We start from the raw sequence: 26,170 nt of genomic DNA on the forward strand, positions 1-26,170 counted from the left end.
GAAGATACAGACTCACCCAGCTAGCTCTGATACTGGATGTAGCAGTGTCCAGCTTGGATCCTTTGTCCTGGGGACTCCAGGGGTCCATGTCCCAGCAGGGGGACCCCAGCTGGCCAGCCCTACACTGCCCCACTAACTGAATCTAGGTAACCTGACATGGACAAAGGGTTGGAATAAATGGCAAATTTTCACAATGGAAGGGGGTAACTAGTGGTGTTCCCCAAGGGTCAGTCCTGGGACCGATCCTGTTCAACTTGTTCATCAATGACCTAGAGAAAGGGTAAGTAGTGAGGTGGCAAAGTTTGCAGATGATACCGAGCTGTTCAGGATAGTCAAAACCAAAGTAAATTGTGAAGAACTTCAAAAAGATCTCAGCAAACTGAGTGATTGGGCAGCAAAATGGCAAATGAAATTTAATGTGGGTAAGTGTAAGGTAATGCACATTGGGAAAAATAACCCCAATTACACATACAATGTGATGGGGGCAAATTTAGATACAACAGATCAGGAAAGGGATCTTGAAATTATAGTGGATAGTTCTCTGAAAACATCCATGCAGTGTGCAGTGGCAGTCAGTAAAGCAAACAGGATGTTAGGAATTATTAAAAAAAGGATAGAGAATAAGATGAAGAATATCATACTTCCCCTATATAAAACTATGGTACGCCCACATCTTGAGTACTACGTGTAGATGTGGTCTCTTCACCTCAAAAAAGATATATTGGCATTAGAAAAAGTTCAGAAAAGGGCAACTAAACTGATTAAGGGTTTGGAACGGGTCCCATATGGGGAGAGGCAGGAGAGACTGGGACTTTTTAGTTTGGAAAAGAGGAGACTGAGGGGCGATATGATAGAGGTATATAAAATCATGAATGGTGTGGAGAAAGTGAATATTGAAAAGTTATTTACCTTTTCCCATAATATAAGAACTAGAGGACACCAAATGAAATTGATGGGTAGTAGGTTCAAAACTAATAAAAGAAAATTTTTCTTCACACAGCGCACAGTCAACCTGTGGAACTCCTTGCCGGAGGGGCTGTGAAGGCCAGCACTCTAACAGAGTTTAAAATAGAGCTTGATAAATTTTGGAGGTTAGGTCCATAAATGGCTATTAGCCCAGGGTAAAGTATGGTGCCCCTAGCCTTTAGTCAAAGGCTGGAGACAGATGGCAGGAAACAAATCACTTGATCATTGTCTTTGGTTCACCTCCTCTGGGGCACCTGGCACTGGCCAGTGTCGGCCGACAGGATACTGGGCTGGATGGACCTTTGGTCTGACCCAGTATGGCCATTCTTATGTTCTTATGACTTTCAGAGACTTTCAAGAAACAGCAAATAACATTGCAGGCTGCACCGATAGCTATAACTGACGTGTGTAAAGTATTGCTTTACCTATTCGTCTCTCTGACCCTGCTCTTTCCTTTTGATGAACAAACCTTCAGATATTTATATTTAAAATCAGTGAGTGTGGTGATTTGGGTAAGATCCAGGTATATATTGACCGGGGCCTGGGGCTGGGCCCTTGGGGGTCTGGAAGAATCTGTGCAGTGTTGGGTGAAACAGGTTTAATAACCGCTCACCTGAGTTTGGGGCTGTCGCTCTGGGCTGGTAGAGCAGCTGGGAAGTCTGTGGGTTTGCTTGTGTGGCTTCTGGCTGGCCAGTGGGGCTGGCAGAGGTGCTGCAGTGGCCGGTAGGATTTGCCTTAGTGAGAAGGAAATCCCAGCCTGGGCCTGTGAGTAGCCCAGATTTTAAGCACCGTTATCCTGGATTGATTTCTCTGGCTGTGCCCTGAAACCCTGTCCTACCACAGCCCCATTGCACACTCTCACTGCACACCCACTTCACTGCCTGCTTCCTGGCACACCACACACCTCCCTGCACTCTCCCATTGCACACCCACCTCACGATCAGCTCCCTGGCACACCTCAAACACCTCTGCTCCACAGCCCCATTGCACACTTCCACTGCACACCCATCTCACTGCCAGCAGAGAGGCAGCCGTGTTAGTCTGTATCTTCGAGAACAAGGAGTCCTGCTCTTTGCCCACAAAAGCCTGTGCTCCAAATATCTGTTAGTCTCACCTCACAGCCCACTCTCCGGCACACCCCCCCCCACACCTCCACTGCACAGCCCCATTGCACACCTACCACACAGCCTGATCCCTGGCGCACACCCCACACCTCCACTGCACAGCCCCATTGCACACCTACCACACAGCCTGCTCCCTGGCGCACACCCCACACCTCCACTGCACAGCCCCATTGCACACCCACCTCACAGCCCGCTCTCCGGCACACCCACCCACACCTCCACTGCACACTCACTTCACAGCCCCATTGCACACCCACCACACAGCCTGCTCCCTGGCGCACACCCCACACCTCCACTGCACATCCACTGCACAGCCCCATTGCACACCCACCTCACAGCCCCCTCTCCGGCACACCCCCACTGCACACTCACTGCACAGCCCCATTGCACAGCCACCACACAGCCTGCTCCCCAGCACACCCCGACACCTCCACTGCACATTCACTTCACAGCCCCATTGCACACTCCCATTGCACACCCACCACACAGCCTGCTCCCTGGCACACACCCCACCCCTCCACTGCACAGCCCCATTGCACACCCACCACACAGCCTGCTCCCTGGCACACACCCCACACCTCCACTGCACAGCCCCATTGCACACCTACCACACAGCCTGCTCCCTGGCGCACACCCTACACCTCCACTGCACAGCCCCATTGCACACCCACCTCACAGCCCACTCTCCGGCACACCCACCCACACCTCCACTGCACACTCACTTCACAGCCCCCTTGCACACCCACCACACAGCCTGCTCCCTGGCGCACACCCCACACCTCCACTGCACATCCACTGCACAGCCCCATTGCACACCCACCTCACAGCCCCCTCTCTGGCACACCCCCACTGCACACTCACTGCACAGCCCCATTGCACACCCACCGCACAGCCTGCTCCCCAGCACACCCCAACACCTCCACTGCACATTCACTTCACAGCCCCATTGCACACTCCCATTGCACACCCACCACACAGCCTGCTCCCTAGCACACACCCCACACCTCCACTGCACACTCACTGCACAGCCCCATTGCACACCCACCTCACGGCCAGCTCCCTTCCACACACCCAGCTTCTCCTCTCTACACAGGAGAATTCCACAAGGGTTGCCAAAGTGCAGTAAAAGGCCCAACCTCCAGCCTGTGTTTGATTCCCACACCCTGCACACCCCGCACACCTCTGCTGCACACTCACTTCACAGCCCCATTGCACACTCCCGCTGCACAGCCACACCCATGGGTTCTGTGCTCTTGGGGTTTGCCATCCAGCAGCCCCTGTCCAAGGGGAAGGCGCTTGGCATTGCTGAGTGGCAGAATGTGTGTGTGTGTGTGTGTGTGTGTGCGCCGGGGTGGGGCCATTGGGTGCGCAGGTGTGGGGAGGGCTCAGGGAAGCAGCTAGAGCAGCTGGGGGGGGTGCATGCGGATGGGGTGTTCAAGGTGTGTATGGGGATAGAGGGGTGCCGAGGGTGGGAAGGGGCCAGAAGGCCGTATAGGTTGTGTAGGTGTGTAAGGGGGCCATGTGCAGTGTCTGTGGGGAGGGCCAGGTGTACTGGACACATTGGAGGTGCAAGGCATATGGGGCATGACAGAGGTGTGAGCCAAGTGTGCAGTGGGTGTGTGCAGGGGGCATAAGGTGCATCTCAGGAGGTGTGCAGGGCTATGGCCTGAGGGGTGCAAGGTATGGGGTGCATGGGGGTTGCAGGGGTGTAGGGTGTTCACGGTGTGCGTTGTGGGGGATAGGGTATGGGGGTGCAGCAGTGTGTATTGGGGATGTAAGGCTGTACACAGGGGTTTGTGCAGGGGCTCTGGACTGTGGGGTGTGTGCGGGTGTCCGGGGGTTTAAGGGGTGTGGATTGTGGGGTGAAGGGTGTGGGGTGCATGGTAGTTTCCAGGGGTGGGCACGGCAGGTGTGGATTGTGGGGTGCATGGGTGTGGCTGGGGTTTTAAGGATTGTGGGGTACAGAGTGTGGGGTGCATGGTGGTGTCCAGGGGTGGGGGGTGGCAGGTGTGGATTGTGGGGTGCAGGGTGTGGGGTGCATGGTAGTTGCCAGGGGTCGGCATGGCAGGTGTGGATTGTGGGGTGCAGGGTGTGGGGTGCATGGTGGTGTCCAGGGGTGGGGGTGGCAGGTGTGGATTGTGGGGTGCAGAGTGTGGGGTGCATGTGGGTGTCCGGGGGTTCAAGGGGTGCGGAGTGTGGGGTGTGTGGTGGGGTCCGGGGGGGCATGGCAGGTGTGGATTGTGGGGTGCAGGGTATGTGGTGGGTGGGGGTGTAGCTGGGGGGGTCTAAGGTCGCACACAGGGGCTGTGAACTGCAGGGGGGGTGCAGGGGCTGTGGACTGCGGGGGGGCGGGAGGGTGCAGCAAACCAAGCCAGAGCTGGGGGCTCCCACTCACCTTTGTGGTTTCATCCTGGGGTGTGAACTCCGCAGGGGCTGCAGCGACTCTGCCTCCGCCCGCCAGCCCCAGCTCGCCCCAAACTAGCAGCAAAGGGAAGTTTCCTCGGAAAGCTCCAAGGGAAGTAACCCGACCTGAACCAGCCACCACCTTAACCCCTGCACTGCCGGCTGCCCAGCCAGGCTCCTCAGCTAGCAGGGCACTGCCTGGGGAAGCTCACAGCGTCAGCAGGCCTGGCGCAGGTGGCTGGGCCGTGCCACGTGTCAGCTCTGAGCAGTGCAGAGTCACAGCAAAATGGGCACTTGCTGGGGGGTGACCATCAGACTCCGACACACACAAACCCTGTGCCCAGGGGTGGCACCTGCCCGCCGTGGTCACCAGCACCCTGGGCAGCCCGCGTTTGTCCAGGGCAAGGCAAGCCAGGTGCACTCCCAGGCTAAGTGCCTGACGGCCATGTGGCTAACACCAGAGACCAGCCCCAGCCCGGCGGGCTTGGCCCAGTGAGCCCCAGCCCTGCTCCAGCAGTGGCCAGATGTGCTGGGTGCATGAAGAACGAGGCCACAAGTGTCTCCCCTTCCACACCCCCACTATTGCTGCATCCCAGGCCACAGGCCCTGCCCCAGCGCCAGCCTCAGTGCGTTCCCAGTCACTGTCAGTCCAGCCAGCCCTCGCCCCATTGCTGGCCGCACTGCAGCCTTTCTGGGGCCCTAAACAGCACACTGAGGAAACCCACACGCGCGAGCCGCTAGCAGAGCCAGCAGCGCTCGGGACGCATGGTGCGCCCCCATCCCACAGCTCAGCAGTGGGGAGGAGGGTGGCCTGCCAGCCGTGCTTACCTGTCGCTGCTGCAGCCAGACGCGCGCTCGTTGTGAATAGCGCAGCATGCCACAAGAACGGGGCGGGCCCACAGGAGCTGGGCGGAGCCAGAGCCACGGGACCTGAGGTCCACTGAGTGCCAGGCCAGGGCAGCTGGGCTTGGCCAGAGCCCCTGTCTCCCAAGCCCAGGTCCGGTGTGAAGTGGCGGAAGGCGTGAATCCCTCCCCCTTGGCCAGGCTCCCCTGCCCCTGGGCCACAGCCCTTTGTGCCTGGGGCGAGGGCCTTGGTGCAGGTGTCCTGGAGAGCAGGAACCAGCCCTGGACCTGCCTCAGCGTGGCCAGGTCAGGCCAACTCACCCCTACTGTCCGGGGGGGTTGGCACTGGGGGTCACGAGCCACTTTAATGACCTATTCAGGTGCTTGCAGTGAGTCCGACTCTCCTGGGCCTGAGCTGCTGCCGGGAGGAGTTTAACAACCCGCCCTCCCCCTCTGCTGCCCCGGGCCAGCCCCTGCGCTGGGGTGTCCCTGGGCTGGTCACAGGAGGCCAATGCCAGAGATGCCCCAGAGGCCGGGAGCCAAGGTCCTGCCCCGGGAGCCCAGCAGCGGCCACCAAGCAGCCTGTCCCTGACTCGGCACAAGCCCGAGCCCTGAGATGGGCAAGCAGAGGACTGGCCACCCTGCGTGGTTCCAAAGCAAGCAGAGACGCTGGCAGCAGCCAGGGGCCCAAAGCACCCGGCCAAAGGTGGAGGGTCTGTGTCACCCACCGAGTGAGCCTGTCAAATATTCCCATGGGCGGGGGCTGGGCTGGGGACCGGGCTGGGTGATGCTGGGGGCCAGGGCGGGGGCGGGGGCGGGGGCTGGGCTGGGGACCGAGCTGCGGGGGTGGGTGATGCTGGGGGCCAGGGCGAGGGCTGGGCTGGGGACCGGGCTTGGGGGCTGGGTGATGCTGGGGGCAGGGCTGCGGGCTGGGTTGGTGGTTGGGGGCTGGGCTGGGAACCAGGCTGGGGGCTGGGTGATGCTGGGGGCCGCGCTGCGGGCTGGCTTGATGGTTGGGGGCTGGACTGGGGGCCAGGGCGGGGGCTGTGCTGGGGACCGGGCTGGGGGCTGGGTGATGCTGGGGGCCAGGCTGTGGACTGGGTTGGTGGTTGGGGGCTGGGCTGGGGGCTAGGGTGGGGGCTGAGCTGGGCTGGAGACCGGGCTGGGGGCTGGGTCATGCTGGGGTCTGGGGCGGGGGCTGGGTGATGCTGGGGGCCGGGCTGTGGGGACTGGGCTGGGGACCGGGCTGGGGGCTGGGTCATGCTGGGGTCCGGGGCGGGGGCTGGGTGATGCTGGGGGCTGGGCTGTGGGGACTGGGCTGGGGGCCGGGCTGGGGGCTGGGTGGTGCTGGGGGCCGGGCTGGGGGGACTGGGCTGGGGGCCGGGCTGGGGGCTGGGTGGTGCTGGGGGCCGGGCTGCGGGCTGGGTTGGGGGTTGGGGGCTGGACTGGGGGCTGCCGGGGGCTGCCAGAGCCGAAATAAGGTCACTAGCCCCAGGTGCCATCAATCCTGGCACAAAGGGCGCATGACATTTCAAAGGGGCGCTGCTCAGCCGGCCCTGGAAGATGCTGCGCTCGGTGCCGTGAGCAGGGGGTGCTCGTGGCCAGGTCTGGCTCTCCGCACTGTGCTCACGGTCTTACTGGTGCCGGGGGGGGGCTGTTGCGTGTCCCTCGGCCAGGAGGTCGGGGGCTGCTAAGTGCTGGGACGCAAAGCGGGGCCCAGCGTGAAACGTTTGCTCCCCCGCTTGCCAGGAAGCTCCATTCTCTGCCGGTAACAGGCGCAGGCGCTCGCTGCCAGGCCTGACCCACACCCCAATTCCCCGCGGTGCCGGTGCTCCCCCGAGAGCCTGGCCGAGGCGCTCTGCCTGCGTGGGCCCAGCGCGCAGGCCTGGCTCTGCTCCGAGGTGTCCCTGGGGCTGCGTCTCTAGGCCACCCAGGCAGGTCTGGTGCAGGCGTAGCCATCGCTGCCGGAGAACCTCTGCCTTGGGCTCTCGGCATGGAATGGAGGGCAGGGCCTGATCTCTGCCCGCCCCGCGGGGGCCGCAGAGCCGGAGGGGCACAGAGCACCTCCTGTGGCACGGAGCGGGGCTGGCAAAGCAGCAGGGTGCACAGGAGCCCCTGGCCAGCGCCTCTGCCGCAGGGAGGGGCCCTGGAGTATCAGTCGCCTGGCAAAGCCCAGCACACGCTGGCACACGCCCGGCGAGCCGCTGACAGCGATCCTGGGCCCCAGGGCAGCGCAGCCCGGGCCATGCCCCAAGGGGGCACACGCTGCCGCAAGCGGCTGCCCCCGCGGGAGAGCCCTGGGGTCGGGTGAGTAGCTCTTGGGGGGGCCGTGTTTCCCCAGGCCGAGCAGGGCCTCGTACTCAGGTGAGTGCCTGGCAGGGCACTGGCACTCCGGGCACGGCAGCTGGGTCACCCGGCGGCTGGAGCCGGTAAAGACGACCACGTGGCTTGGCCTCTGCTTCCCCTTACCTGTAAGGCTTTGGGGTTCGCACAGGGAGGGGTGAACCCCCCTCCACGCCTTTCACAGGGCCTGACTGACCCCCTGCACTCTGGTGCCCTCTGCCCTCCATGCCTGGCTGGCCCCAGGGTGGACCTAGCCCGGGGCTCCTGAGGGCCCCCTTGTCTCCCTCCCGCCCCGCCATGTGGCTGGCCACAGCTTGGCCCTGCCTGTCCACAGTGCACTGAAAGGCAGCGACCACCTCCAGGCACAGCCGGCCACACGCAGCCCAGCCGCCCCGGCCCCGGCCACCAGCCGCAGCGTGGGCAGCAAGGGGCTTTGTGCAGCAGGGCCAGAGGCTGTGGCCAGCTGGGGCACCCGGGGGGGGGGCAGGGCAGGGGCCTGCAAGGAGCCAGTCAAAGGCCAGACCGGGACCACTCAGCAGCCTGGGGTGGGGGGCGAGGGGTCTAGGAAACGCTGGCTGGGGGGGAAGTGGGGCAGCCGCCCCCCCCCCCACCTCTGAGCACCAGCGCTGGGCTCTGCAAAGGAGAGGGACCCGCAGCCAGGGTCCAGCCAGCCGAATTCTTGCCCTGCAACCTGGGGAACTCCCCGCCGGGGCCACGGGGGAGACCCAGGCTCCATCCGACAGGGCTGGGCGGAGCAGGAGAAGGCCCCCAGGAGAGGCTGTCAGAGGCTGGTCACCAGGCTGCGCAGGGGCGTCGTCGGCTCTGTGGGGCAGAGGCTGGGACCGGGCGCCGGGGGGGGGGTCACGCGGTGGTTCCTTCTGCTTGTCCCTCCCTCCGGCACCAGGCACTGGGCGCGGTCAGGCCCACTCCGGCCCTTCAATGGACTCGTGGCCATTCCCTGCAGCATCGCCGCCCCAGCGCGGGGGCACACGCCAGCTGGGCAGTGCCAAGGGCAGAGGTTTGCTGGGGCGGGGCGGAGCAGGCGGCTGGGACCTGGGAGCTCCGGGATGAGTGTGGAGTCGCTGCCCCTGCCATAGGCACCCAGCCCTGCTACTACCTGGGCCGTGTCGCTGGGGGCTTGGGGGAAAGCAGTGGAATGGGGGCAGGGCGCGGGAGGGGACCGAGCGGAGGCTGGGGAAAGAGGTGGGGTGGAGACAGGGCCTGGGGTGGAGGGGGATTGTCCAGCGCCCTGCACCCCCTAGGGCTGGCCCTGGCCGGGTGTGGGGCAAGGGGCCCTGTGTGCTGGAGCTGTGGGGGCGGGGGTCAGTGTGGGGCACTGGGGTGGGGGCTCTGCCTATAGGGCTGGGGGGGGTAGTCTGACCACTGTGGGTGTGTGCTCCCTGCCCTGGTGCTGGGCTGGGCTGGGCTGCCCCTGGCCGGCCCCTGGCTGCAGGGACTCACCCCCCATCCATGTGCCATTGCCCCATAGGGCCCACGGACACATTTGGTGCTGTGCCCACAAAAGGTTAACCCGGCCCTGGGCCCACCCCCGCCCATGGTGAAGTGGGCTGCTGGCAGCTGCCTGCACCCCCAGGTGCACGCCCCGGCTGTGTGCACGCCAGCCTCCACCCCCGTGCAAGCGTGCGCCACTTCATGTGGCTTGGTGGCCACTGCCCTGCCACAATGGGCAGGGCCATGTGGGGCCACCCGGGACCTGGTGCCAAGCACCCTTGGTCCCAGCCCTGCCAGCAAGCCCTGCTGCTGCTCTCGGCCACACCAAGCTCCCAGAGCCTGTGCCTGCAGCACCAGGGCATGGCACGAGCCCAGCCCCGCGCCGGCCACGCCCCACTGGCTGCTGGCTGGTGCCCAGAGGGTTAAACCTGGCTGGGAAGTTGGGGGCAGGCAGCAGCAGAAACCGCAGGAAAATTCCTTCCAAACAGCGTCATCTCTGTCCCGCTGCAGGGAAGTGGAGGCAGTGGGGAGGGGAGCTGGGCCACGCCTGGGGGAGAGCTGGGGACATGGCCACTCCAGCCCCCGCCCCCTGGGAGCAGCAGTGCCCGGCCGCGGGCACCAGAGACCTGCGCCCCTCCGGTGGGCTGGGCCCGGACTGGGGCTCCGCTGCATTGCAAACCAGCCCCGGGCAGTGCACCAGGCCCACGGAGAACACAGCACAGGGGGCAGCGAGAAGCTGACGGGAACTTGCCCCTTGCCGCCCTGCCAGGGCCAGGCCCAGGCCCAGGCACAGGCGCAGTGGTGGGGAAGTGCCCCGCAGCTACTGGAGTAAAAGTGCAGGGCGCCGGTGGCGTCCTGGCGGTGGAGGCGCCGGTGCCCCTCTGGGAACCCATGCGAGTGAAAGAACCTGCACCTGCAGGCACAGCACTGCCGGGCTCGCCACCCCGAAGCAGAAGCAGCTGCACTTCTGCTCACGTAACTGTGGGGCATGGTTCCCACCAGTGCCTGTCACCCACTCGCCCCCCAGCCTCTGCCGGTGTCACCCACTCGCCCTCCAGCCCCTGCCTGTGCCCATAACACCTGCATTCCTGCCAGCCAGCCCCTGTGCCACTCATGGCACCACAGCCCTGACTTGAGGCAGAGCTGGTGGGAAGGTCTCTGGCCCAGGCTCGGCCTCCTGGACATTACCACCCCTCTTGGGCAGGGCCTGCCCGGCCTCTGCCCTGGCCCTCTGCTCTGATATGTGATGGCCGAGCCGGGCCTGGCACAGAGCTGGTACAGACCCCTGGCCGGCCAGCCGGCTGTCCCTGCGCTGCCCCTGCTGCGGGGGGAACAGGAACAGCCATGACCCGGGGAGGCCCAGTGCCAGCTGCCAAGGCCATGCAGGGAGCGACTGGCAGGGAGCCGCCCGGATACATGCCGCAGAGCCACACTGGCTGGGGGTGGGACAGCCAGTCAGGGGAGGTGGGGCTCCGGCTCCGGCTCCGGCTCCGGCTCCGGCTCCGCTCTAGGCCCTCCCCCAAACCCAGCCCCACCGGGGGGGCCAGTGCCGGGGGTGCGCCCAGGCACTGCAGGATTCGACACCATGACACGACGCTGCCCCTGCCCCTGCAGCCCTCCCCAGACCCGTGGCCTGGAGGGTGACCCCGGGCCACATGCCCAGAGCCTGGTGCAGACCACCCCTGCTCACAGCAGGCGCCCTGCTGCACACCCAGGCACCTCCCAGCCACAGGGCACTTTCCCTGGGTGCCTCCGCCAGCCCTCCACTCTCCTCTGCCCCCCAGCCAGGAGCTAGCCCTGAGCAGTGGCGCTCCAGGGGCCTGGGTGCTGCGCCAGGCCCTGCACTGGCCAGCCCCACATCTGGTCCCCAGGGCTGGCTGCTCTGCACGAGCGCGGGAGCCACCCACCCGGCAGGGGCGCGGCCACGCTCCAGCACGCGGCTCTGACAGTGCCAAGTCCGTTCCGACCTGCCCCAACAGCTCCACTTCCCTCCTGGGCCCCGCCGGCGCTGCGCTGGGTGGAGGGCCGGCCTGGGAGCCAGGCTTGGAGGTGTCTCTGCTCTCACGGTGGCGGTCTCCTGGCGGAGGTAACGCAGAACGCCTTGCCCCCTCCGGGGCAGCACCAGAGACGGGCCTCCCCAGGTAACAGCCTGGCGCCTGCCGTGTTCCACAAGCACAGGGCCAGGCACAGGCAGGATCCGGGCAGTTGTCTCTGGCCAACATGCAGCACCAGAGCCAGGCGCCTCGGCCCCGACCGCGCTTAGCACTGCGTCCGCGGGGCGCCCCGTCCACAGTCTGGCAGGGCCCCCGCCCCCGCGCCAGAGCCAGGGGCTCAGCAGGCTGGTAACCCGGGGGTGAGCCCTGCCTGCCCCACTCCCAACACTGGTAGCCGGCTCCGGCCGTGCACCGCGGGCACAGCCCTGCACTCGGAGCTGGGGACTGGGTGCGTGACGCCTCCTGATGTCTGCCAGCAGAGTGGGTGTTTCGCGCCGTGCCCCCGAGAGACGCTGGCAGCTGGACTGGTGACACAGCGCTGAGGCCGAGGCGGTCATTCGAGGCTTCCGCTGCCGGGTGCCAGCCTGGGTGGGGCTGACCCGGGTTGTGAGGTGGGGCCAGCACCAGCGAGGAACAGCCGCACTCCCAGCGTGCCCCCGAGCCTCCTCCGCACCCCACTCCTGGCCAGACCGTGCAGCTCCACTCCAACCTGCGGCCTGAGCCCCTCCCAGACCCCACAGCCTTGGGCTGCAGCCTGGAGTCCCCTGAACCCCAGGTGTCTCATCCCCGCTGCCCTGAGCCTCCAGAAGAGTTCATCAGGCCAGGAGCAGCTGCATCACGCCAGCGCCCACGTGTGCAGCCAGCGAGCGTACGGTGAAGCTGGCCAGAGGGGCACAAGGCAGCACAGGTCTGGCCCCACTGCAGCCGGTGGCAGAGCTGCAGCCCAGACCGCTGGCTCCAGCCAGGCTGCCCCAGGTCCAGCAGTCCCAGCCTGGGCTTTCTCCAGGGAGGGATGCTGCAGCCGTGTGCTGGGGGCAGCCTCCAAAGGGCTCCTACCCCTCTCCACAGCTTGCTGCTGGGGGGTACCTCCTGCCACCCCGTAGGGCCACCAGGCCCCTCTCACCACCACCTGGGCCGGCCTCCCCGCCAGCCCTGCGCGGTGAGGAGGCTACATGCTGAGCCCAGCAGCTCACCCCTCTCCTGGCATTGGCCTGGCCTCCCTCTGGGGGGGCAACACCAGCACTGCTCTGGCCGCAGCTTGCAGTAGTGCCGCCCCAACCAGCTGCCTGGCTCCACTGTCAGCTCCCCCAGGCCTTGACCGCAGTGTGGAGCAACCCCAGTGGGCTCTGGGCTCCCCCTCTGGGCAATCACACAGCCAGCAGTTTGCAAGAAGGGATTTACTGGCACCAGCCACACCCCCACCATCCCACTGCAAGGCAGGAGCGCCCTATGTTCCGACAGACAGACCGACCATTGTTGTCTGGGGAGCGCTGCTTTGGCTCCCGCGGAAATGTGCCTTGAACAGGATGAATGGCCCAGCCTGGCACTGTCCCATGCATGGGAGGTTGCAGCCCCGCAGGCCTCCATCCGCAGCAGCCTCAGTTAAGTGGCTGCTGCTACTGCTGAGAGCAGCCCCCACAAAAGCACCTGTGACACTGCTGCTGGCTGCAGAGCACACGGCCCCGGCTCCGGGCAGGTTGAAAGCAAGCAGGGCACCAGACACAGATGTAGCACAAACCCACAGGCGCTGCGAGAGCCCGACTGTGGCGCCAGACAGGCTCTTGAGCACTGTGCGCTCTCCTGACCCCGCTGAGCCGCCCATTGTGACAAGTGTGTCCAGGGCCTTACGCCAAGAACAACAGCACCAGTCAGGTACTCGGAGGCTCAGAAACCCAGTCACTTCCCCCATGTCATTTGCACTTTAGAACGAATCCAAAGGCAAGTCCTGTGATAAAGTATTGCCAGTTCAGGGACAGGAAATGAAGGCAGAGTTATCTTCAAGGTTACCGGGATACACACGCTGTCAGCAAGTTCCAGCAGTGCCTTAGGGCAGCGGTTCTCCGTGCGCTGACGGTGGGGAGCTCCCTGACACAGGGTAGGAAGGCAGCAGGCTGGGCCCTGCTGTCAGAAACTTTGCTTTAGCGCGCGCCCTAGCTAAGCCGGCGGGGATCCCCTGCGTATGCTCAGAAACCTGCCCCGAGGCCAAGCAGCATCCAGTTCCTTCGTGTTAGGGGCTCTAGTCCCCTCCCGCCCGTACTCGGAGCTGGGAAGTCAGCTGAGGGGAGGGGAGCATTTGCGTGACTCATCTTGGGGAAAGAAAACAGCCAGCAGCTCTCCCCTGCTGGGCAGGATGTGACCCCTGCTCTGGGGGTCGGCCCTTCCCTCTGCTTGTGTCGCCTGTCTGCCGAGGTTCGCACTCACAGGGGCTCACAAGGCGCCCGCTCACCTGCTCCCCCGGGGTCACTGAATACACCCTTTCCACTCTACCAGCAGTTGTGGCCCTCCCCGCACCCCGCTGAGCCAGCCGCACCCCAGCTACGGACCCCTCGGAGTCCCACTGAGATGGGGAATTGTTATGGAGCCGGCCCCAGGCAGCACAGGTGTGTCCCCACTCCTGCTCCCCCGGCAGCAGGACCTGGGCCCTGGGCAGCCAGCTGCAGAGCCGGCTCTGGCCCATTATTGGCAGCTCACGTGGAGTTGTGACCATCAAGAGAGGAGAAATCATTCATGTTCACAGCTCCATATTAACTGCTGATAATGGGCCACATCCTCCATGACTGAACTGACCTCGTCAGCTCTGGCCCTCCCCTGGACTGAGACTCCCTCTTTAAACTCCTCTGGAACCCCCCACTCATGCATCTGATGAAGTGGGTCTTTGCCCACGAAAGCTCATGCTCCAAAATAGCTGTTAGGCTACAGGCTGCCACAAGACTCCTTGTTGTTCCCTAAGATACAGACTAACCCAGCTACCGCTCTGATGCCTGTTACTGTGGGTTATGATTGGTTAGTAAAATTATACTAAAATAATTGGTCAAAGTAGAGCCAAGGAGGACTCAAGTTTCACTACTCACATTGGGGTCCAAGAAGGAAAAAGAGGGAAGAACAGAACATCAAGCAGGGAAGAAGGAAGAAGGAAGAAGGAAGACCTTAAGGACGAGTCACCCCCAAGACCCTGAGATGCAGCAACCAGTGTCCAGAGGGTGACTGTCCCAGCCGGGGAAGGCTCCTGCCTTCTCAGGATTGGCGAGCATGACACTGGGTGCTTAGCGTGTATTCTGCTTTCTCGGTAACTCTCAATAAATCAAGAATAAGGATATTACTGTGTGAGGCTTTTTCAGTGGCGCAGGTCCCGCAGGGAATTACGCCCTGAGCCCTAGGGGGAGTTGAAATGAACAGGGTCACGCCCTGAGCCATACGGAGGGGGTAAGGCTGTGTGTGTCCCTGAGTGTGGAAGGGCTAAAAAGTTTGTGTGGGTAACATCATCCATAGGCAGAGGTGACTTTCATTCTGCAGGGAGAACAGAAGGTTTATTAGGCACCAGGGACATAAAGTAGAACAGACTTCTACACATATCTCAGAGCTGGAAGGGACCTCAAGGCATCATCAAGTCCAGGGCCCTGCCCTCTTGAGAGGACCAAGTACCATCCCTGACCTTTTTTTAATCTATTCGCCCCAGACCCCTAAATGGGCTCTTCAGGGTTTGAGCTCACATGCCCAGGTTTAGTAGGCCAAGGGTCTAACCACTGAGCTCCCCTGCCCCACAGCAGAGAACAGCCTTGGCATCACAGAAACCAGGAGCCATTAGTACAGTCCCTCTTGGGGAGAGGGGCCCAGGAGGGTCTGTGAGCTGGGGCACTGGCCCCCCTTCCTCCCTCTGCAGCCAGACCAGACTGCCCCATTCAAAGTCCAGTTCCAATTCAAACCAGCCAGGCCTCTCCTTCTGCCTCTGTCCTGTCTCCTGGGGAAGAAAGGGGTCACCTGGTTTCCTAGGTTGCAAAGGACAGGGAGCCCCATTGCCTTTGTGTGAGACCTCGTCACACCAGAACTCCCATCCCTAATTATGCACAGATGCTAGGCCTAGGGAAACTGAGGCACTCACCTTGTGTTACCACAGGACAGTAGGAAGCCCTAACCAGGGGAGTAATACCTTCACGCCGCCCATTTCAGCACAGGCTGCTATCTTAGAAGTCTTTGGAATATATCCCATGTTATGACAGGTCATCGGTCCTTCTGGGTTGGGCGCAGTTCATAGCAGAGATGCTGTCACATGGGTAGATTTTTCTATTGGGTCTGGAAGCCATTTTCTGTGCCCAGTGTATCTATTGCCCCAAGCATTGTGCTGGGGGCCGTGGGAGGTGTCCAGTGAATGCTGAGGCAGCCCTGAATCTGAGTGCGCTACTCACATGCCTGTATCGAGCTGGTGGGTGGGGTTACGGATTTTACCACCGTCACTGTGGCAGAAAACATTTCAGTGCCAAGCTTCACAACAGCAGGTGTGAACTCAGCCCAGCCAGGACATTGCGCTCAGAAACAGGCGCTCCCACATCAAATCCTCTTCCCAGATGCGTGGGACTTGTCAATGGGATGCAGCCCAAGGCATCATCCCACCTGCCATGGCGTGTGCTGGCAAAACCAGTGACCAATGGCATTTTGCCACAGCCTCTCACCTGGGTCAGGTGACTTTTGATCTGTAAGGGCCTGATGGGAAGAAGAAAGGGCTTGGTCCCTGAACACAGAAAGAACCATGATGTGGGCATAGCAGCGTCCATCTGGGACTGGATCTTACTTTTTTGTTCTGGTGCCTGACTCCAAGGGTCCTGTCCCAGCGTGTGGATTCCAACAGGCCAGATCTACAGTTTTCCAGTAACTGAAACCATGTAACCTGAAATGGACTTTCAGAGACTTTCAAGAATCAGCAGGTAACATCTCTGGCCGTGTCAATAGCTGCAACAGACATATGTGAAGTATCACTTGAACAGTCCCTCTCTCTAGCCCTGCTCTTTCTTCTGGTTAATAAACCTTTAGATATTTAGATCTGAAGGGTTGGTGAGCGTGGTGTTTTGGGTAAGTCTAGGTACATATTGACCGGGGGCTGTGGCAGGACCCTTTGGGTCCTGGGAGAATCTGTGTGGAGTTGGTGAAACAAGTTTTAAGAACCTCTCACCTGAAGTTGGGGGTTGTTGCTCTGGGCTGGTAGAGCTGCTGGGAAGTCTGTGGGTTTCTTTGTGTGGCTTCTGGCTGGCCCATGGGGCTGGCAGAGGTGCTGTGGTGGCTGGTTGGATTTACCTTAGTGAGAAGGAAATCCCAGTCTGGGGCTGTAAGTAGCCTGGATTTTAAGCAAGGTTGCCCTGTATTGATTTCTCTGGCTGTACCCAGAAACCCCGTCCTATCACAGATGCTCCTAAAGTAATGAGCTGGAGTGAAGATGAAGGTGGAGGAATTCTTCACACCCCTGCCCACGTGGAGGGAATTGCATTATTCTCCCTGGGTGGAAACGTGTCCCAGACAGAGCCGGTCCCATGAGCAGGTCGCTGGTCCAAGCCCTTTGTGGGCAACCAGCCGTGGCCTCTGGCTGCTGGGTCACACACAGGTTGCCAGAGCAGCTCCTGGGGTGTGGAATCTGATACGGCCCTTTGTGCGCCGAGCTCGGCCTCACTTGACAGGGACCCTGGCGCCGTAGGTGCCCCTGCTCCTCTTGAGGTTTGCCAGAGTATTGGCCCAGAGCCAAAACTAATAACTCCACATATAAAAATGAGACAAACACCTGAGCTGTATAAATAGACGCAGCGACTCACCAGCTCCCAAGACCTACCTCTCCTAGCGCACTTGGCGCAAACCTAGGACAGGCGTTGTAACAGCGTTTTGTCCATTCATCTGAAAGCCCAATAACATCACAGCACCAATGCTCAACTGATGCATGGGGGGTGACAGTAACATCCCTGAATGCGTCGCTGGGCCTTCCCATGCTTGGTTTTTTCTTGCTATAAGTTCTAATCCAATATTAGAAATATGAGTATGTAACTGGAATGAAAACCATGTTTGCCTAAAACAGACTTCACCACTGCAGTAACAAAAGCAGTGTGTCCATTTACAAAGCTCAGGTAACACTTGCTGAGAACAATAGTGGATTGAATTTGCTTTTGAAGCACAGTTCCTCCCTGCGCTAGGTGATTTTGTAAGAGCTAAACAAAGTAGTTAACTTATCCATACAGGCTCTGGCAAATGTTTGGAATCCAAACAATCCAAGCAAATCAACGTGCACATTTATTTTTCCCTGAGTGTAGAAATCTTTGCATTTAGCCATGCAAGCAAAATGGCGGCATGCCTTGATTTCCCTTTTCATACCAAGTTCTAAGACAAGTTACAGGCCCCAACCGTGAAATTTTAGAATCCTGAATCATTCAATACGCAATCAGTCTGGGCTTATGTATCACTCTTGGCATGTTCCACATGATTCGAGAAAGATCTTGCACCTTGTACTTTTTTACAGTGTTTGGTGTCAGCAGCACATTAATTACAAAAGTTAACATCAGCAATAAGAAGAAACCCATTGCAAGTGTATGTTTACAGTTCTTCTCAAGCCACAGATATGACTCGATGCCTTTGGGGTCCTGGCATTTCAAGGTCAGCTCGTGGCTTCCCTGTGCTAAGCCAAGTTTTCTCCTCCCCGCTTGCCCTGTGGGCTCAAATCCTGGTCTCCCTTGCTGGCTGGGTGTGCCCCCTCTGCTAGCAATGGCCTTGGTACTACTAACCGTCATGGACTCTTTCTGCCCCAGTCAAGTCATTGTCATCAACACAGACACTAATCTGTTCATCAGTTCTCAGCTCTCTGACTGTCCCCCTTTCCAGAGTTGGTCTCTGCCTCAAGAAGGCAGGGTCCATGTTCACTGGCCTCCTAGAGACACAGGTCTGTTGTCCTTCCATCACCAGCATCTGCTTCCAAAGGGATCAGAGCTTGAGTGCACTAAAAGATGACAAGTGTCCACAGTGTCTGGAGTTGGGCGTTTACCTCCCACGCCCTGCACCCAGGAGAGGTGAACCGCCTCCTCAGCTCTGCAGCCTCCCTTTGGACCTGGAACGCTGCCTGTCCACAGCCAGAGCCAGCACAGAAACGTTCCTGTTCCAACAATGCTGCCTTCCCAGCAGGCTGGTCGAACACGGCCTCTCGGGCATCAGGTCCCTGGCAGCCTCCCCTTCATTTCAAACAACATTCAGTCCATCTGACACCTCCTCAGACCCATCCACCCTAATCTAAACCAAGTCAGCGGAGTCACTTTTCACAGAAAAATCCTGGCCGTTAGCAACCGACCCAAGTCTCTCAACAGATAAACTGCTGCCTTCTCCAGAGAGGCATCTCTCCTGACCTCCCAGAATCACTTCACTCCCGCTCCTTCAGCCACAACCAACTGCTTGCAAAAACTACCCCGAGAGCTCTCTTCCTCGGGGGCTGTAAGCATCCTCAGCAGCACAGGCTGAGAGGCACCTTCTGCAGACACAGAACTCGAAAGAAGCTCTTCCTCCCCAGGCGTGCTGCCCCTGCTCAGCACAGACAATCAGAGACACTCTCTCCTTTGTCCCTGGTTTCAGGCACACCTGGAAAAGGCGACAGCTTCTTTCACAGACAACCTGCCACTCCCAGCAGAGAAGCTGCCAGGCTCCACAAGCAGTGGCTGATTGCACTGAGCTCCCTTAAACCAGTTGTCACCTTAGTCTCAGAGCAGGAGCTGTGTTACTCTGTATCTTCACAAAATAAAAGCGCTGTCCTGCAGCACCTTACAGACTTCTGTCTCACTTGTCAGTTATTAGGGTTCTCCGGGTCTGAAGAAGCAGGTGTGTCCCAGGAAAGCTCATCACCTCACAAACGTACGGTTAGTCTTCTGAGGTGCTACCGGACTGCTGGTGTGTTTTGTCACCTTGTTCAGGTTCACTCTCACAAACTTCACTAGCCAAAAATCAACCACTACCAGAAGCTTTACCCTTTTCCTAACTCAGGGCTTCAACCTGACCTCCAGCTTCAACCCACCCCAGAGAAACATTTTCCTGGTCAGCGACTTCTCCCTGTGCTTGATCTAATTCCAGATTCCCTTCTGAAACATCGGCCCAACAGTCAGAACTCTCAGTCACAGGCGCTCTGCTCTTCTGCACAGACAGGCAGCTCTCTTCCCACACGCACATCCAGAGCAACCCTCCCTTTGGTCACCGTGAACTGGTTAGACCCAGACAAGCGCTCCGCATCATACCCCCCTCCCCCTCTCGCCCCTTCACAAACTTCCCTGTTAGTTACAGGTAGAACTGAAGAGCTACATTCATGCTCGTTTTGGGGCTGGGTTATGGCATAAAACTGATCAAACACATCTGCCATGTCATAATCAAACCCCACAGTCAGCAGGTAGAACAGAGCAGACTTGTCAGCACAGAAACCAAAAGCAGACAGTACCATCCATCTTGGTGAGAGGGACCCAGAGGGGTCCCCAGGCCGGGCCCTGTCCCTGCTTCTGCCCTCTCCAGCCAGACCAGACTGCCCGCTTCTCCAACTGCTCAGGTCCCATTCAACCCAGCCAGGCCCCTCCTCCTGCCTTTCCTGTTTCCTGGGGAAGAAAGGGGTCACCTGGTTTCCTAGGTTACAAAGGCTATGCAGCCCCATTGCCTTTGTGTGAGAAGTCATCACAGTGAATTTCCCATCACCAACCATGTACTAGTGCTGTGCCCAGGGAAACTGAGGCACCCACCTTGTTACTACATGACCATAGGAAACACAGGCAGCCTAACTAGAGGAATAAAACCCTCACACAGACCACGTCATTACAGGTTGCTATCTTAAAATCTCTGCACTATATCCTATGTTATGACTAATTATCAGTCCTTCCAGGTCAGTTCATAGCAAAGATGCTCCTGAAGTGATACCCTGGCCCATGTGGAAGGAAATCCCCCCCCAGCTTAGTGTCACCCGCAAACTTGCTGAGGGTGCAATCCATCCCCTCATTCAGGTCATTAATAAAGCCGTTGAACAGCACTGGCCCCAGAACTGAGCCGTGGCGCATCCCGCTCGAAACTGACTGCCAATCAGACACTGAGCCATTGACCACTACCTGTTGGGCCTGTCCATCAAGCCAGTTTTCTCCCCATCTTACAATCCATGGACCCAATCCATACTCCTTAACTTGAGGGCAGGAATGTTGTGGGAGACTGTATCAAAAGCTTTGCTGAAGTCAAGGTATGTCACATCCACTGACTTCCCCCTGTCCGCAGAGCCTGTTATCTCGTCATAGAAGCTAATCAGGTTGGTCAGGCAGGACTTGCCGTTGGTAAATCCACATTGACTATTCCTGATCAATTTCCTCCCTTCCAAGTGCTTCAGATTCCTTGAACATCCCCTCCATGATTTTCCCAAAGACTGAGGTAAGGCTGTCCTTTTTGCGCAATCGGCCATTGCTTTGGCTGGGTTACAGCCTCACATACCAGCTCTTCAGAGGCTGATTGAACGCTGATACAGCCCTTTGTGTGCCAAGCTCGGCCTCGCCTGACAAGCACTCTTGCATGGCAGGTGCTATACCTCCTGTTGAGTTTCCCAGAAACCCAAATTTCACACACCAGCCAGAGCCAGCACTCGTAAAGCCACGTATGAAATGACACACACATTTTGAACAGATCAGTGAATCACCAGCTCCCAGCAGACACCTCCCTTAGCGCACTTGGCACATGAGTTGGTGCAAACCTAGGACGGGGGTGTAACAATGCAGTAACATCCCGGGGGAGCTGACAGCCTGGCCCTGCTGCCGGGGGCTGACAGCAGGCAGAGGGTGTAAATCCCAGAAGCTGTGACCTCTCTGACTTGCTCGTAGCCATACCTGCGGCAAGGTGTGACCCCCGCCGTGGTGCTCCAGTATGGCCCTGCCCTGCTGGCAGCAGGAGGGTTTGGCCTCTTCTCCCACCACCAGCGTGAAAGGCAGGCAGCGTTGTGCTCTCGGAGAGCCGGGTGCAGACCGCACTGGGGGCTGTGCTGCCACCGTCTCGCTGCAAGTGGGCTGGCTTGGAGCCAGCACACTGAGCACAGCAGAGATCCAAGGGGGCTGTTCACTGCTGGAAGCAGCTGGGAGACACTTGTGCAGAGTCATGGCTCCTTCCTGCCTCTGGCCTATCTCCCCAGGCAGGGAGCTGGACCTTGCTACAGCTGCTCTCAGTCCTGGGCAGCGGCAGCGGCCTGTGGTACTGCCTTACAGGGGGTATGAGGGGTTTGGTCACTGAGTTCCCTTGAGACGGTCCCTTGATGAGCTGAAATACCACTGAGCCCACCCACCTGCCTTGGGGAGTGCCCCATCTCCCTTTTCTGCTCGGCCAGATGCCCCATCTCCTCCAGCAACAGCACTGAGCCGGAGCCACAGCAAAGCAACAGACCAGGCCACCAGCTCAGCTCTGGGAAAGCTCTGTCACAAGGGCTTGACGCAGCTCCCTGGTGCACAGCCCCACTGGGACCAGAACCTCAGACTTATCCGTCTCACTCCATCCAAAGCTTTATGCAGAGTCGGCTCACAAACCCTTTGCCCCTTTTATCAAGGAAAGAGAGAGGCACAGCTCTTGCATCTCCCCGTCCCTGCCTCTAGCAACAATTACTCACAGTGGGTTTATTCATAACAAGAGTGATTTTGTAAAGTACAAAAATAGGATTTAGGTGGTTGCAGCGATGGCAGACAGACCAAAGGAATGTACTATGCCAAACAAAACATGCCAGCTATGCCTAATACTCAGAGACACACTCCACGTGATTTCTCTCCCGCACCCTCTTCTGTCGCAAGCTCGGCAGCCTCTCAGCTGGAGCCTGGATCCTTCTTCTGTTCACCCTTAGGCGTACCTACAGTCACCTTGGTTGGGAAGCAGGCATACCTGGGGGTCCAGCAGCAGCCACAGTTGCTTGGTTTCCACCTTTACACTGATTTTGCCAAAGGCAGGAATCCCTTGTGTTTGGTTTTTACTTTTCATACACCCAGTGGAAAAGACCGGTGGCTGTAGCCTGCATCAATAGCTGTAACTGATGTATGTAACGTACCACTTTACCTGTTCTTTCTTCCTTTTTAATAGCCCTTCAGCTGTTAGATTCTAAAGGCCTGGCCCAGCGTGCTTTTGGGGTCAGATCTCAGTATATACTGACCTGGGACTGTGGCTGGAGCCTTTGGAGCCCAGGAGAACCTGTGCAGAGTTGGTGAAATAGGTTTAATAACCTCTCACCTGAGTAACAGAGGCTGCTGGTTCGGGCATTAGGAGCAGGTGGAGACTCTGTGGGTTTGCTTGTGTGGTGTCTGGCTGGCCAGTGTGGCTGGCAGAGATACACTTGTGGCTGGCTGGATTTGCCTTGTTAGAATCATAGAACACGGGAATGAGAAGGGACCTTGAGAGGTGATTGAATCCAGTCCCCTGCCCCCATGGCAGAACCATGTACCGTCTAGGATTGGTGAGTGTGTTTCTTGGGTAAGATCCACGTATATATTGAGCTGGGGCTGGGGCTGGGGCTGGGGCTAGGTCCCTCGGGGTTTGGAAGAATCTGTGCAGTGTTGGGTAAAACAGGTTTAATAACTGCTCACCTTAATTTGGGGGTTGTTGGAGCTGTAGCAGCTGGGAAGTCTGTGGGTTTGCTTGTGTGGCTTCTGGCTGGCCAGTGGGGCTGGCAGAGGTGCTGTGATGGCTGGTTGGATTTGTCTTAGTGAAAAGGAAATCCCAGCCTGGGGCTGTAAGTAGCCTGGATTTTAAGCAAAGTTACCCTGGAATGATTTCTCTGGCTGTGCCCAGAAACCCCGTCCGATAATAGACAGTCGCTTCCCACTCTCTATGCATGAAGCTGATTGTTCCTTCCCAAGTGGAGCACTTTGCATTTGTCCTTATTAACCTTCATCCTGTTTACCTCAGATCATTGCTCCAGTTTGTCCAGATCATTTCGAATTCTGACCCTATCCTCCAAAGCAGCTGTAACCCCGCCCAGCTTGGTATCATCTGCAAACTTAATAAGCGAACTCTCTATGCCAAAAGCTAAATCGTTGATGATGATATTGAATAGAACCTGTCCCATAACAGACCCTGCAGATCCCCACTCGTTATGCTCTTTCAGAGTGACTGCGAACCATTGATAACTACTCTCTGAGAATGGTTACCAGCCAGTTATGCGCCAACCTTATAGTAGCCCCACCTAAGTTGTATTTGCCTAGTTTATTGATAAGAAGATCATGCAAAGCCGTATCAAATGCCTTACTGAAGTCTAGGTATACCACTTCCAGCGCCTCTCTCTTATCCACAAGACCTTTTATCCTGTCAAAGAAAGCCATCAGACTGGTCTGGCGTGATCTGCTCTTCACAAACCCATGCTGGCTGTTACCTAGCACCTTTTTTTCTTCTGAAATAAAAAACTGTCATCCATACAGTCCAAGAACTTTGTGGATAGTGTGTGCCTCGCTGTGTTAGTTTCCCAGCATACGTCTGGATAGCTGAAGTCCCCCATCACCACCAAATCCTGTGCTTTGGATGATTTTGTTAGTTGCTTAGAAAAGCCTCAACCACCTCTTCTACCTGGGTAGATGGGCTGTAGCAGACCCCTATCACAACATCACCCTTGTTTTTTACCCCTTTTAACCTAACCCAGACTCCCAACGTGCCTGTCTCCCGCATCCATCTCCACCTCCGTCCAGGTGTGCACATTTTTAATATATAAGGCCACACCTCCTCCGTTTCCCCTGCCTGTCCTCCCCGTATAAGCTGCACTCTTCCATGCCAACATTCCAGTCGTATCTTATCCCACCACGTCTCTGTGAGAAGGAAATCACAGTCTGGGCTGTATGGGGCGCAGTTTTAAGCAATCTGCCCTGGACTGGTTCTCTCACCTGTGCCCAGAAATCCCCTAAATATTACACCCCCAGTCGAGGGCTGCAAGTCACCCTATTTTGAGCAATTTGCCCTGGTTTGGCCCTCCAGCAGCACCTGAAAACCCGCCAGTGGCCCCCCACACACACAAAATGGCACAGCAGCAGCACTCGTCCATTGTTGGTTTTACTCACTATCTGCCGGTGCTTTTACCAAAAATAGCCCTACCAACAGACTGAGGTGAGTCTTGTCCCAGCCCACATGGGAGACAGGCTGCCCAGCTGAGCCACCCTTGCCCAGATTGAGGGAGGGTTTACAACCCTGGGTTTATTTCTGTGAAACTGGAGCTCTGTCATGTAATCATTATATTGCTTTATGGGCTCCCAAAGGTTGGCGGACCCAGTAAACAAGCCAGCAGCCTGGCTGCTGAGGAGGCTAAGAAACTGACCTGCTAGCTGGCTGCACTTTGCTGAGACAGCTGAAGGGTGCTGGTGCCCCAGTACTCCCACACTCACCATGCCAGGCTGGGGCGGTGCTGGGCACAGCCCTCCCAAAGCACTGCGCCACTGGCGTCTTTCGCACCGGCGCAATCTCCTCCCCAGCCATGCTGGGACGGGCACTGGGTGAACCCCTGCTGCCCAGCACAGAGCACCAGGCTGGCACGGGCAATGCCCAGCAGCAGGTGGAGCTGTGGACCTGGGCCGGAAGAGCTGCCAAGCCAGGCAGGCAGCAGGAGGCCAGGCACATGCAGCCCCTCACCTAGACAAAGTCTTATCCCTAGTGGCTTCACTGAGCTCCCCAGACACATGCAAGGAGGTAGATAACCGGCCGCTCGCCCCTTCCCCTCCCAGCACGCGCCAGCTCGGAGCACAGGGACATGGCTAACAGCTCACCCTGCCTGAAACCTTGGCCACGCAGCCCCACCCGCGCCCATCACTGGCAGCTCACTGCGTGCGCTTGGTAAGCCCTGCGCAGCTCTCGTGCACCTCTGGCTCATTCCGGCCCGAGCTCCTCGGTGTAGCCAGCCCGGGGGTGCAGGGCGTAGCCTGGCCCGGCAGCGTTCCCACAGGACTAGACGACAGGGCTGTGAGGCTGTGCGGGAGGTCTCCTGCCGTCCCTTCCGCTGCTGCTTTGCTGCCTGGCTCACGGCTGCTCCGCACTGCTGGTCTGGCCCTCCTCTGCACAGCGCCCCAGGCTGCAGCTAGCATGGCCTCCGTCCTGCATGGCTGCTTGGAAGGCTGGGGGAGCTTCACTGGAGGCTGCTTTTTACCCTCTGGGGTCTCTTTCCACATGGCACTTGGGGGTCTCCTCCCCCAGAGGCATCCAGGAGAGCTGCAGCTGCGGGCAGGGCCCTGCGTCAGTGGCAGGGCAGGGCTCTGAGCTGTCCCATGTGTGGGGCCAGCCGGCTCTTCCTCACGTGGCCAGGGAACTGCCCACACGTGGGGCTGGCAAGAACTTGCCCAAGATCAGATTGGCAGGGACCTTGAGTGATTTCCGCTTCGCCTGCAGCAGGTGAGCGGCATGCCTGCCAGCGCTGCCCGGGCCGGGCTCCCTGAACGTTTCCTGGGGCAGCTCGGTGGGGCAGCATGTCCCCACCCAGTCTCTGCGGGCTGACCAGGGTGCTGAGCTGGAGTGTGGAAAGCTTGTGACGTACCAGAGCTCAAACCACATGCTCTGGGTTCCCCCGACCCTGCCCCTAGCACTGAGCCGGTGATGCAGAAAAGGGGCCAGGCCTAGGGCCCGAGGGAAGGTAAGCCTCCGGGCAGGCCTGCAGGAGGGTCCAAAATGTAGCACTCCCCTGGCGGGATTCAGCCCTTCCAAGGGGAGGGAGCCACACAGCAACTCCCAACTCAGCTCCAGCTCTCCAGAAGGGTTCCATGGGGCCAGAAGAACACCAGGTGCGCTGTGATTGGCCTGTGATACGAACATGCAAAATCATTGGTGCAACCACTCGACTAGGTTTGGGCCAAATTGTGTGCAGTGGGCCGAGGGAGATGTCTATGGAAAGCTGGTGATTCGCCGATTGTGCTTCTACTGAGGTAACAGTTTTGTATCTGACATTAGGACCATTGGCGCTGGACGTGCATTTCAAACGTTCGCTTCTGGAAGAGCAGAACAGGAGGCTTGGCAAACTATAGCGAAAGGCTCCTAGTTGAGTCAATCAGTACTTGACAGACAAACGGCTCTAGCAGGTGCCAATCC

General features: G+C 59.0%; 1 protein-coding gene across 5 annotated transcripts in view; it reads right to left on the reverse strand.

The window, feature by feature from the left end:
• Nucleotides 1–4,556, reverse strand: part of ANPEP (alanyl aminopeptidase, membrane) — a 30,293-nt gene extending 25,737 nt beyond the window's left edge. Inside the window, exon 1 of one of the 5 annotated variants that reach the window (XM_075006506.1) lies at nucleotides 4,486–4,556. In XM_075006506.1, the coding sequence (XP_074862607.1) occupies nucleotides 4,486–4,499 (14 nt within the window). In that variant the 5' untranslated portion in view covers nucleotides 4,500–4,556. The remainder of the gene's footprint in view (nucleotides 1–4,485) is intronic. The other 4 variants (XM_075006508.1, XM_075006507.1, XM_075006509.1 and 1 more) reach the window with 4 other exon arrangements.
• Nucleotides 4,557–26,170: the final 21,614 nt, after the last annotated feature.

The sequence above is a fragment of the Carettochelys insculpta genome, chromosome 12 (assembly GCF_033958435.1).
Source record: "Carettochelys insculpta isolate YL-2023 chromosome 12, ASM3395843v1, whole genome shotgun sequence".
Taxonomy (NCBI): domain Eukaryota; kingdom Metazoa; phylum Chordata; order Testudines; family Carettochelyidae; genus Carettochelys; species Carettochelys insculpta.